This window comes from Bufo gargarizans, chromosome 3, assembly GCF_014858855.1.
Source record: "Bufo gargarizans isolate SCDJY-AF-19 chromosome 3, ASM1485885v1, whole genome shotgun sequence".
NCBI classification, from domain to species: domain Eukaryota; kingdom Metazoa; phylum Chordata; class Amphibia; order Anura; family Bufonidae; genus Bufo; species Bufo gargarizans.
In genome coordinates, this window is record NC_058082.1 from 407,612,541 (window position 1) to 407,626,421 (window position 13,881).

The 13,881-nt window shown below is 45.4% G+C and overlaps 1 protein-coding gene across 2 annotated transcripts in view; it reads left to right on the forward strand.

Annotated features, from left to right (window-relative positions):
- The window catches only part of PLXNA2 (plexin A2), a 295,441-nt gene that overhangs the window by 197,361 nt on the left and 84,199 nt on the right, over positions 1-13,881 (forward strand). For both annotated transcript variants that reach the window (XM_044288340.1, XM_044288339.1), the window contains exons 5-7: positions 8,703-8,803; positions 10,919-11,042; positions 11,673-11,826. In XM_044288340.1, the coding sequence (XP_044144275.1) occupies positions 8,703-8,803; positions 10,919-11,042; positions 11,673-11,826 (379 nt within the window). The remainder of the gene's footprint in view (positions 1-8,702; positions 8,804-10,918; positions 11,043-11,672; positions 11,827-13,881) is intronic.

Below are 13,881 nucleotides of genomic sequence, written 5' to 3' on the forward strand. Positions count from 1 at the left end.
TTTAAGCTTCTCCCGATCATGCCGGCCCTCTGGCAGTGGCATGGCATTAAGTGGAGAGACCAGTATTACTTCTCTTCGAAGCTCACGTTTGGCTCTAAAAGCAGCCCGTGGTTATTCGATCAGTTGGCACAGGCCCTCCACTGGGTGTTAGAGAACAAGGTACAGTGTGAGCATGTCATCCATTATTTAGACGACTTCTTGCTGATAGAGAGGCCAGGAGTTGCCCCAGTAGGTCTCAAGAAGCTTCTGAATTGTTTCTCTCGGTTAGACGTCCCAGTGTCCCCTAAGAAGGTTGAGGGTCCGTCCACTGTCATCACTTTCCTGGGCATTGTTTTAGACTCGCAAAACATGCTAGCGAAGTTACCCACAGATAAACTGGTCAATACACAGGTCCACGGTTACTACTGTGACCACTAAGGCCGAGTTACAATCACTGTTGGGCATGCTGACCTTCGCCATGCGTATAATCCCACAAGGCCGGTCCTTCATTTCTCGTCTGTTGACACTCCTCCCCTCAGCACCTTGTCAGCACAGCCCGGTGCACTTAGACAGTCTGGAACTAGCGGATCTTCACATGCGGGATCACTTTCTCCACCAGTGGAATGGAATTTCCCTTTTTCATTCCCGCAATATGTAGTAGTTCCCTGACGCAGCTGCGAGTTCAGGGTTTGCAGCCATTTTTGCCACCCATTGGTTGGCAGGCGAGTGGCCAGTTGGAGTCAGACGAATCCCGGGTTTCTTGCAGACCTCAGCACTATTTGAGTTGTATCCCATGGTCGCGGCCGCCCGTGTTTGGGGTAGCAATTGGTCTAATTGCTCAGTTTTGTTTGTAACAGATAACGTAGCTGTTATCGATATTTTAACCAGCGGTTTGTCTAAGTCCTTACATATTATGAGTCTCCTGAGGCGTCTAGGACAACTTTCATTAATGCATCATTTCCATTTCAGTTGTGCACACTTGCCTGGTACACAAAACATGGCAGCGGATGCCTTGTCACGAGCTAATACCTCCCTTTTCTTTCAGATCATGCCAGAAGCGGACATCACAGGTGCCATGATTCCTCCGCACGAGTCACTAGTCCTGGTCTAACTTGAACACCTAGCTACTGCGCACATGTCGCTTGCTAAATCTCTCTCACCTAATACGGCCAGAGCTTACCACACAGGGTGGAACACATATTGTAGGTTCCAGGAGCGGTTCCCTCAGGGGCAGTCCAGCTTTGTAGAATACGTTCTTGCTTTCATAGGGTTTTGTCACTCCGAGTTGAAGTTATCCCATAATACAGTTAGGTCCTACCTAGCAGGGGTTCAGCACTTTCTGGCTGTGAGCTACCCGGATCGGGGTTCCTTATTCTCTGTCCATGCTGTTAAGGCCGCTTTGAGGGGTCTGGGTAAATGTAGCGTGAAAGGACGGGTCTGTAGACAGGCTATTTCAGGTCAGGTTTTCCGTGATCTCTCTGACGCCTTAGACAAGGGTTCTTATGGTTTCCTCCTTAGCCTAGTGCTCAAAGCTGCTATTTATTTAGCCTTTTATGTGTTTTGAGACCTGGTGAGTTCACAAGCTCCTCCAACGGCAGTAAGTTCGTAGCGATTAGCCAACTGGTTCCGAGTGTTGAGAGTTTCTCTTTTCTGTTGCCAGCGTCGAAACGTCACAGGTGGGTCCTCCGGCTCAGGTGTCATTCTTCCCCACAGAACACCGTTGGTGCCCCGTCCGTGTACTCAATCAGTTACTGGCAGCATTAGATGGCCTTGGGCCGAGTAGTCCATTATTGCCTTTTGGCCAATCGCCTCTCACAACCCACCAATTTGTGTCCCATATACGCCCTCTGTTGGCCAGCTTAGGTGTGGATCCAGCTTCGGTGTCGGGTCATTCATTCCGCATCGGGGCTGCATCCGCAGCTTCAAAAAATCAGGTGCCGACGCACATCATCCAAAAGTTAGGTCGCTGGCGGTCATCGTGTTTTAGCAGGTATATTCCTCATCCTAAGGTCGAAATGTCGCTTGCTTTTCAGAATCTGGTTCTGTAATTTTGTGTTGTAATAAAGGAAAATCCTGCCTTTTAAGTTTGCTGTTTTTGCCCTCTATTCAGGCGTCCCTACATCGCCGCGGTTACGGCATAATTCTAGCCGCTTTAGAGTTGAGGGGGCCGCAGATGGGGTCAGTTCCTTCTCGCCATCATTAACCCCGACCACAAGTGTAAAGGCCGATTTATTGGCCTGCATTTGTGGGAGGGGTGTAGCTGCCTTTATATCCGGCATACACCCCTCCCCCAATGAACGTCTCGTCTTGTTTCCCCCTCCCACCCTCCCTTGCATATTAGCACTCTTAAGGGGATGCCCTCTATTCAGGCGTCCCTACATCGCCGCGGTTACGGCATAATTCTAGCCGCTTTAGAGTTGAGGGGGCCGCAGATGGGGTCAGTTCCTTCTCGCCATCATTAACCCCGACCACAAATAGATAGATAGATAGATAGATAGATAGATATGAGATATATAGATAGATATGAGATAGATAGATAGATAGATATGAGATAGATAGATAGATAGATAGATAGATATGAGATAGATAGATAGATAGATATGAGATAGATATGAGATAGATAGATAGATATGAGATAGATAGATAGATAGATAGATAGATAGATATGAGATAGATAGATAGATAGATAGATAGATAGATATGAGATAGATAGATAGATAGATATGAGATAGATAGATAATAGATAGATAGATAGATAGATAGATAGGAGATAGATAGATATGAGATATATAGATAGATAGATGGATAGATAGATATGAGATAGATAGATAGATAGATAGATAGATAGATATGAGATAGATAGATAATTCTTATCATGCACTGTTATCTAATCATCTTCTCTTACAGTATCTTGTCTCCACATTAAATCACTTACTATAAAATCTTGTATGACAAGTGTAAATTCTCCAAACATTTTGGAGATCAGTGTCACTTATCTAGCTAATTTTGCGCCATTCTCCAGGCTACAGTAACCTGTTATATTCCAGGCTGCATCGAGAGCTGAAATGATAAGCTCCACGATTCCCGGCCCAGCAATCAGCTGCTGCTTTCAAGAAGAAATTGCTCACAAGGAGATTATGATAGCCGCGGTGGGTTACTGTGCTTTGCAAAGATTCCTGACTTCGCTCTCACATCAAGCAAACTCCTGGTCCCTTTATCTCTCCCCGATGTGTTACCTCCAGGAAATCTTTTCATTCCGAGCACCTGAGTACCTGAAACAAGGCAGGCAGTGCCAGGAGCTGACAAGCCTGGGAAATCAGGGCTCCTTTGTCTGTTTGTCTCCTCTCCTGCCCTCTGTCAGTCTATCCCTTGTGTCTGCATTTGTTTGCTCTAGAAGAGGTATTCCACATAGCCAGCCTAAGCCTAGCAGAGGCTTATAGATGTAGCAGAGCTGAGTTCAGCATTTAAAGAGGAACTGTCAGCTTTTCTCAAGAAGCGAACATTAAACCTGGAAATGAATGCAAGAAGGAAAGCAAAAATATAGTTGCCCAATTGTGAGATTTGAAAAAAAAAAAAGATCCCGGAGAACCCCTTTAATGATCTTTTTGTTCCTCTTCGGATAGCACAGGGCAGGAAGGTTCCTGCTGCAGCTAGTTGTCTTACAGCCAGGCACCGAATACTGAGGAGGGGGGAGAACTGGTGGTTTCCATTCAGAGGGTTTGTTTCCTTCACAGTCAGCACCGATTTGGTGGGGGTCTGACACCCGGCCTTCTCCGTGCTTACCAAGTACAGCGCCGTACATTGTATAGCTTGGTATCGCACTCAGCCTCTATTCACTTCAATGGGGATGAGCGTGATACTAAGCACAGCCACTATACAATGGTAAGCATGGAGAAGGCTGCGGGGCTCACAGGAGCGAGGAGCCTGAGGATAGGTCATCACTATCTGATTGGTGGGGGTCTGACACCCGGCCTTCTCCGTGCTTACCAAGTACAGCGCCGTACATTGTATAGCTTGGTATCGCACTCAGCCTCTATTCACTTCAATGGGGATGAGCGTGATACTAAGCACAGCCACTATACAATGGTAAGCATGGAGAAGGCTGCGGGGCTCACAGGAGCGAGGATCCTGAGGATATGTCATCACTATCTGATTGGTGGGGGTCTGACACCCGGCCTTCTCCGTGCTTACCAAGTACAGCGCCGTACATTGTATAGCTTGGTATCGCACTCAGCCTCTATTCACTTCAATGGGGATGAGCGTGATACTAAGCACAGCCACTATACAATGGTAAGCATGGAGAAGGCTGCGGGGCTCACAGGAGCGAGGATCCTGAGGATAGGTCATCACTATCTGATTGGTGGGGGTCTGACACCCGGCCTTCTCCGTGCTTACCAAGTACAGCGCCGTACATTGTATAGCTTGGTATCGCACTCAGCCTCTATTCACTTCAATGGGGATGAGCGTGATACTAAGCACAGCCACTATACAATGGTAAGCATGGAGAAGGCTGCGGGGCTCACAGGAGCGAGGAGCCTGAGGATAGGTCATCACTATCTGATTGGTGGGGGTCTGACACCCGGCCTTCTCCGTGCTTACCAAGTACAGCGCCGTACATTGTATAGCTTGGTATCGCACTCAGCCTCTATTCACTTCAATGGGGATGAGCGTGATACTAAGCACAGCCACTATACAATGGTAAACATGGAGAAGGCTGCGGGACTCACAGGAGCGAGGAGCCTGAGGATAGGTCATCACTATCTGATTGGTGGGGGTCTGACACCCGGCCTTCTCCGTGCTTACCAAGTACAGCGCCGTACATTGTATAGCTTGGTATCGCACTCAGCCTCTATTCACTTCAATGGGGATGAGCGTGATACTAAGCACAGCCACTATACAATGGTAAGCATGGAGAAGGCTGCGGGGCTCACAGGAGCGAGGAGCCTGAGGATAGGTCATCACTATCTGATTGGTGGGGGTCTGACACCCGGCCTTCTCCGTGCTTACCAAGTACAGCGCCGTACATTGTATAGCTTGGTATCGCACTCAGCCTCTATTCACTTCAATGGGGATGAGCGTGATACTAAGCACAGCCACTATACAATGGTAAACATGGAGAAGGCTGCGGGACTCACAGGAGCGAGGAGCCTGAGGATAGGTCATCACTATCTGATTGGTGGGGGTCTGACACCCGGCCTTCTCCGTGCTTACCAAGTACAGCGCCGTACATTGTATAGCTTGGTATCGCACTCAGCCTCTATTCACTTCAATGGGGATGAGCGTGATACTAAGCACAGCCACTATACAATGGTAAGCATGGAGAAGGCTGCGGGGCTCACAGGAGCGAGGAGCCTGAGGATAGGTCATCACTATCTGATTGGTGTGTGTCTGACACCCGGCCTTCTCCGTGCTTACCAAGTACAGCGCCGTACATTGTATAGCTTGGTATCGCACTCAGCCTCTATTCACTTCAATGGGGATGAGCGTGATACTAAGCACAGCCACTATACAATGGTAAGCATGGAGAAGGCTGCGGGGCTCACAGGAGCGAGGAGCCTGAGGATAGGTCATCACTATCTGATTGGTGGGGGTCTGACACCCGGCCTTCTCCGTGCTTACCAAGTACAGCGCCGTACATTGTATAGCTTGGTATCGCACTCAGCCTCTATTCACTTCAATGGGGATGAGCGTGATACTAAGCACAGCCACTATACAATGGTAAGCATGGAGAAGGCTGCGGGGCTCACAGGAGCGAGGAGCCTGAGGATAGGTCATCACTATCTGATTGGTGGGGGTCTGACACCCGGCCTTCTCCGTGCTTACCAAGTACAGCGCCGTACATTGTATAGCTTGGTATCGCACTCAGCCTCTATTCACTTCAATGGGGATGAGCGTGATACTAAGCACAGCCACTATACAATGGTAAGCATGGAGAAGGCTGCGGGGCTCACAGGAGCGAGGAGCCTGAGGATAGGTCATCACTATCTGATTGGTGGGGGTCTGACACCCGGCCTTCTCCGTGCTTACCAAGTACAGCGCCGTACATTGTATAGCTTGGTATCGCACTCAGCCTCTATTCACTTCAATGGGGATGAGCGTGATACTAAGCACAGCCACTATACAATGGTAAGCATGGAGAAGGCTGCGGGGCTCACAGGAGCGAGGAGCCTGAGGATAGGTCATCACTATCTGATTGGTGGGGGTCTGACACCCGGCCTTCTCCGTGCTTACCAAGTACAGCGCCGTACATTGTATAGCTTGGTATCGCACTCAGCCTCTATTCACTTCAATGGGGATGAGCGTGATACTAAGCACAGCCACTATACAATGGTAAGCATGGAGAAGGCTGCGGGGCTCACAGGAGCGAGGAGCCTGAGGATAGGTCATCACTATCTGATTGGTGGGGGTCTGACACCCGGCCTTCTCCGTGCTTACCAAGTACAGCGCCGTACATTGTATAGCTTGGTATCGCACTCAGCCTCTATTCACTTCAATGGGGATGAGCGTGATACTAAGCACAGCCACTATACAATGGTAAGCATGGAGAAGGCTGCGGGGCTCACAGGAGCGAGGAGCCTGAGGATAGGTCATCACTATCTGATTGGTGGGGGTCTGACACCCGGCCTTCTCCGTGCTTACCAAGTACAGCGCCGTACATTGTATAGCTTGGTATCGCACTCAGCCTCTATTCACTTCAATGGGGATGAGCGTGATACTAAGCACAGCCACTATACAATGGTAAGCATGGAGAAGGCTGCGGGGCTCACAGGAGCGAGGATCCTGAGGATAGGTCATCAGTATCAATATCTCAGAATGCCCCTTTAAACTTGAAGAAGGTCGCAGTGTGACTTGCAAGGTGCCATGATCTGGAAAACAGATTTGCAAAAAAATCTAACAGTAGAGATTTTTTCTGTGACCCCCTTCAGTTCAATGGCTGCACTGCTACACAGCAATCTTTGGTGGTGCGATGGGTGTCATGGCCAAGATCATAGCCTTAAGGTGGGGTCTATTAATATATAAAGGATTTAAACTCCATTCTGCCTCTAAATAATGTTGACTCTAAGGAAGAATTAATGACGGAGCAAGATTCATGCTATTTACATCATCTGACATAATTGGGAAGGACTTCTTTACCACAATTTCATGGAGATTAATACGATTGCTGCAGTTATTATTCATCAGAGCACAGTATCTACCATCAGAAATGACAAATAATTGGTAGTAAATTTCATGTTATAATTCGTTGCTCTACAGCTTTTTCTATGGTCTTGCACATTGGCTCATTCACACAACGGCCTTATGACGGCCATCACTGGGAGTTGTCAGAACCAAGTAAAGTCTATGGGTCAAATTTTTTTTGCCGTTTTCACAGCCAGACAGAGCACATTGAAGGCACTTGTCTAACAGCCGTTAAAAACGAATGCACTATGTTAAAAGAAGGGCATACTCACCTCATCCACTTGATCTGCATTGGAGGCACCAGAACCTAATGCTCCCAGCATCGTGATGTCACATGATGTGACGTCACCACGCTAGGAACCTCAGGTCCTGGTACCTCCAGTGCGGAGCAAGTGTTCCCTCGTGTGCAAGCGGATGAGTTATGTTTTATTTTAAAGAATCTGTGTGGGGGGCTGAGAGGGGGTCATTATATATACTGGGAGTTACTATGGGTGGCATTTGGTGTCCAAGGGGCACCATTGGAGGGGCATTATGTATGCCTATGAAATTCATCCATTTAATGGCCGTTTAAGGCTGTATATGCTCAGGACTGTACAGAACATACTAGTAATGATAACATTAATAAAGTCTGTTCCTATGCAGGAAGGCGTAGAATACCAGGGGTGCCCTTGTGTGTATACGTGTAAGAGAATAATATGTATCTCTCTATATCTAGTTAGGCGTATAGAAATGTATTTTACCATTTATGTTTCCCTACATGAATTTCACAGTGTGTGATCAGATTTAGAAAATGCATTAAAGGAAAGAAAAGAAAAATGGCTAGAACGTGGAACTGCACCGTCAGAGGCCACATTAAAATGTGATTTTAGGAGAGGTTTTTTTTTTCCCCATCTCCCTCTGAGGACGTTTGAGGCTGCGAGTCAGTGACTGCGAAATCCCATTGCAAAGTTCATCAGGAATCGTGTTCCAGCTGCTGGAGTGATAGATAGGTTTAATTACACTGAATTACTGCGGCAACAGCCGCTCCGCTCTCCCCAAAGTCATTAAAAAGAAAGGATTTTTTCTGAGCTGGTCACTGGCCCAGTCTGGGCGTTTAGAGTGGAAGCGTAGTGCACGGTGCGCAGCTAGGGCAGAGGTCAGACCGGGCTGTCATCTTTTGCTGATTTCCTATGAGTCTCACTGCATAGAGGTTAGTCTGGATCAGTTCTTCATTGGCAGAATCACTGCCTATGGGCTGACAAATGCAAATTGTAATGCTAGCGACATCTCTCTACGACCTTGTCTTACTGCCATACGCTCCCGGCAAGAAATATTGATTTCATAATGAGAACAATAATAATAATTTGGTAATATTATTACCATAGCTATTTGGTGGGAAATATTGAATATATTTTTATTTCCGGGCCCTCATATGTTTGCTGTGATGGTATTTTTCCAAGTATGCCTTGGCAGAAGCATTTCTTCCACTACCATTTTCTTGTCATGCAGGTGTCAGAATAAGACTTGATCTGTCACTGAGCTATTGTCCCTGTTCTTTATTTTAGGTATCAAGAGTTCCCGTGGAGTCTTGTGAGCAATATTCAACATGTGGAGAGTGCCTGAGCTCTGGTGATCCTCATTGTGGATGGTGTGTCCTGCACAACATGTGAGTACCTATGTGTATTATTACTATGGGAGAACATTGCCCATTGGCCAAGTAGCTTTACATAGACGGATGTTATGCTGCGCACAAAGTCTGGCTCCGGAGGTATCATGTAGGCCATAAAATAGACTTTGGAGGTCACATCTGTGTTCTCGGTGTGGTACTATATCGGAGTACAATAAAGAGGACCTGTAGGCTCTTCTCCTGACATGTCTATTTTAGCAAATACTTAGAGCCTGGTGTTGTACCATTCCTCTGTTATTCATCCTCAAAATTTATGACTATTTTGACAACAGGGCCTTACCAGGTAGGGGTCTGTCACTGCAAACTACATGTCCAATCAGTGCTGACAATGCAAGATTGTGAAGTGACCCAACCCACGCAGACTTATGAGAAAAGTTGCTGCGGAATTGTTATTTCATGCAGAGTACACATATTTACTAAAATATACATGTCAGGGGTGGTGGCAGGTCCTCTTTTAGGACCCAAGTTTCTGGTCGCTCTAGCAGTATACATGCAGACAGATCCAGCTGTAGGCCAAGTTTGCCTAAATGTTTAGACAAATTGGGCTCACATCTTGCTAGTAGCCTTTAAAAGTTTCACAATGGGCTTGGCCTTGCCTTAGGAATAACAGCCTAAGAGACAAGTTTCTAAAGATCTCATTGCTTGACCCATAGAGTGTCATCGCAATCACAACTGCTCCTGATGCATTGTCTATAAACTGCCATGCTTGCTCCATCTTTTAGCTGCCTATTGCATCACCTGAGATTTCATGTCTCTTTGAGATCTGGAAATTTTTGTCTCTAAGCTATAAACCAACAAAAGAAGGTGATAAAACGGGTAGAATGCTCTTATCGAGTGAGAGTAACAACCTCCACTTAGCATTTATACCTGCAATAAATAGCACCATATTACAGATAGTTTCAGGAGAACATTAGACGCACAGAATCCCAAGCTTCCCCTCTTCTTATATAGGAAATAAAACTGCTTCAACGTGCCTATGTTCTGCAGACCCCATCACATATTGGTATTGTCATTGACTCGGTACAAGAAAAACCATTTCCCAGCCCTGACTCCATCTCCAAATGACTTTATGGAATGGTGCCTTAGGCATCAAAATCACATTTTCAGATATGCAGGGTCAGCAACTCATTTTTCCTTCAAAATCTTGAATGCTGGCAGTATATTAGCGCTGTACAAATGAATGGTGCCCAGGTTCAACATTTCTTCTAGATTTTATATTAAATGTGTGTATCCCAGAAAGAACATAGATCCCAACAAATTGTATAACAGTCTACAGCCGCAAATGCCTATGGTATCTTCTGTATAGATTGTATCTGTCTGTGCTGATTTAAAGTGGCAAGTGGCTAATGTAACATATTTAGAAAGCAATCGTTGAGTAATGTATATCGGCTGATGTTAAAAACAAAGCAGAATTGTACTGTTCTAGAAGTGCGGAATGCAAAAGCATAGTAATGAGCTCTTTATGTTATAGATTTTGGATTGAATTACTGGTAAAGATGGATTTTTTGACTTGGTAAAAGTATGTTAAGAATTAAATGTGGGGAAGTCTTCACCCACATATTTTTTTATTTTTTTTTGGTAAAATGGTTGTTCCACGAAAAATAGTCGACAGTTTTCAAACCAGCTCCTGGATCTGAATTCTTTTGTAATTGCATGTATTTAAAAATTTTGTATAGCCACCGAGTTATTCAATAAAATGTATCTGTACAGTGCCACCTGTTGTTTCTTCTTTTTCTTATTTCTTTGACCTGCTCACTGAGATGGCCGCACATGCTCAGTTTCATCCTTCAACTGCCTCCTAAGCTGTGATAGGGAGAGCTGAGACACGCCCCCTGAGAGCTGCAGCATAAAAGACACTCCCCCTGAGCTGCCAGCTTGATATAACTCTAGCAGAGGAGATCTCTGGATCCATGTGAGGTGCAGGGCTGGTTCTAGCTTTGTTAGAAAGAGATTGTCATGTTTTATATGATGTCTGATTTCCATTCTTTTACATTAGTCATGGGATAATCCCTTTAAAATTGATAAATGTACAGTATATATAAAATAACTGGGGTGTATGTGTTTTAATAAAATATATACATTTACTCCCATTAGGTGTTCCCAAAAGGATAAGTGCAACCGTGCACAGGAGCCATTCCGTTTCGCAAGCAATATAGATCAGTGTGTTAAGGTTACGGTACAGCCTAACAGCCTCCCAGTCTCAGAGCACAGCCTACCGGTAAGAGACGATTAGGTTGATCTTCTATCCATATACAGTATATGAATGTACCAATATCATAGGCAAACTGCAATCAAAAGACAAGAGAGCTTTCCTAACAAAATTACTAATCGGTGGATGTAGTAACCACTTGTAGTCCCCCATGCCATGGAGATGCAAGGCACTGGAAGCTCAATTGTTCATTCTTCTCGTCATCATTTTACAAGTGACGTTTCAGCCTCATAAGGCCCTTTTCAAGCCAAGACAAAAACATTTTTTGTCTTGGCTTGTCTTAAAGAGACACTGTGGGGGAGATTTATCATCTCCCTGCAACTCTTTTGGCATAAAAAAAGTCACAAACCTCCTGTTTGCTCCTTTTTTAATGTGAATTTTATTGCAAGTGGAGTTTGTGGGTCATCCTCAGCACTTTCTGAAAGGGGGGCATGACCAGGGCACAGCCTATTTAATGTATTCCAGTTATCACCTGTCTTAGACTCTGTGCACATTAGCGTTATGGCTTTAGTTCACAACATGCCATGACATCTATGACTGCTTCTCATTGCTTTAATGATTCTTTTGAGGTTCAGGTCATTTTTTCTATAAATGGCTCCATTTGTAGACATAATCCATATTTACTGTTATGTCTTTTAGCTCACTTTAGAAGTTAGTGATGTCCCAGATCTGTCTGCTGGTGTCATCTGCTCCATCGGAAACATTTCTCAGGTAGAAGGACAAGTGTCTGGCAGTCGGATAATCTGTACTTCCCCAGCGGCAAAAGATGTTCCCATTATACCTGCAGATCAAGGTGAGATCTTCCATTCATTATTATTATACGGCTACTTGTCATAGCCGTGTAATCATGGTAAATAATCTATTGATATGAGGTGGCACTGAATAGTTTACATGGTATCATGCCTCAATATAAAAACACTCTTCTAGTGAATCTCCTCAAGTTCAGTCTGGAAAGCACTGGGATAGTTGTGGAAGTGGAAACAATCCTTACTTCAGACATTCATGGTCTGCACCCCAACTCAGCTACAGTTCAAATAAATGCAAGCTGAGCTGCAGTACCCCACCATGGTGCTTCCTGCTCTGTTCAAAGTGCTAGCTCTGGTGCCGGAGACTGCAGGGAACAACTGATCACTGGGCGTGCCAGGTGACGGACCACCATTGATCAGATATTGATGACCTATCATGATAGGTCACAGCAGGCTGGAAAACCCCTTTAAATTTTAGCTACAGTAATGTATCCGCAATCCCAAAAATGTATTTCTCCTCAATGTATACAGATGTAGCCTTCCTTACAGAGCCTCTTAGTTTAACGTTACCTGAGATCTGTGGCTCCAGATAATTAGCTCTTTAAAAAAGACACAAGTTTTGATACTTTGTCACAAGATGTCTATCCTATATGTGCCTGTGCGTGGCCACCCAGTGGTTGTGATGTGTATCGCAGGTATGCACAGTCATTATTTTGCACTCTCAGTCATATGCATGCCAGAAAGTAGCTGTGTGAGAGCAGGGGCGTAGATATTGGGCGCTGCAGATGTAGTAGTCGCACCAGGGCCCTATTGCGGCATAGGCAGACACCAGAATTATAAATGGCACATGGAAGGTGGGAGGTCAGTTTACAGATATTGTGTTTTGCTGCCACCTTTGCCACTTTCTGAAAAGGTGGCGTGGCAGGGAGTGGTTGGGGCCAGGGGCCCAACACATGTTTCTTCTGTTTTCTTCTGTATCATGTCCTTTAGGCACATCCACTATGATCAGTATAGCACCAAGCCCACCAGTCTCTTACTACTGTCACACAACAGTGACCCCTTAATTGTCCTTGATATCAAACACCTAGTGGTTTGTAATTGCGATGGAAATGAGGTTGTAATTTATTATTAGTAGGCCTCAAATGTACTTTTCCACGGTCGATTTTAGAAAAACATGCCGCACAAAATCTGGATATAATACCCAGAGGGTGATTTAAGTCTCAGACACTTTTAGAGATCACATAACAGAAAAATCCAGCAACTTGGAAGAGGTTTCTTTGTGCCTAGAAGCTTATGTGCAGAGGGGAGCCTGTTATTTAGAAAGGCTGGGATTATCTTGTTTGGGGACAAGGAAATAAAAGGATTATTTCCTGATGTTAGGAAATAGGCACATCGCTTACAGAAATCCCAGAGTGCACCCATTCTACAGCAATCCCTGCCGTGTTGGAAAAATCCCTTATTTAACGCCATCTGTCTCTATATGTGCTTGACCGCCCTAGCTAATATGTGTGATAGTGACAAATCTTTATATTTTGTGGAGCGCTTGGTAAAAAATGGTCCGTTTTCAGAAATTTACAGTACAATTCCATTGATCCAGCATATCCGTAACTGGAATAACATAAGGCCTTCTTACAAGGGCCTCCCAGTCATAGATCCACATTCTTTCCACTTTTGCAAATGTTTTTGATCCTGAAAAATCCAAAGATAAAGCTGTCTTTCCTGACCTCCCCATACACATACTTTCCCGGTTCAGGCAATATCTCCCTTAGGAATGAAAAGTAGAAAGAGCTTTAGGGTCCATTCACACGTCCATAAAATGTGTCCGCACCCGTTCCGCAATTATCCGGAACGGGTGCGGACCCATTCATTCTCTATGAGGCAGGAATTGATGTGGACAGCACACAGTGTGCTGTCCGCATACGCATTTCCAGAGCACGGTCCCGAACTTCCAGTCCGCAGCTCCGTAAAAAAAATAGATCATGTCCTATTCTTGTCCGCAATTGCGGACAAGAATAGGCAGTTCTATGGGGGTGCCGGCCGGGTGTATTGCGGATCCTCAATTCGTGGATCCGCAATACACTACAGACGTGTGAATGGACCCT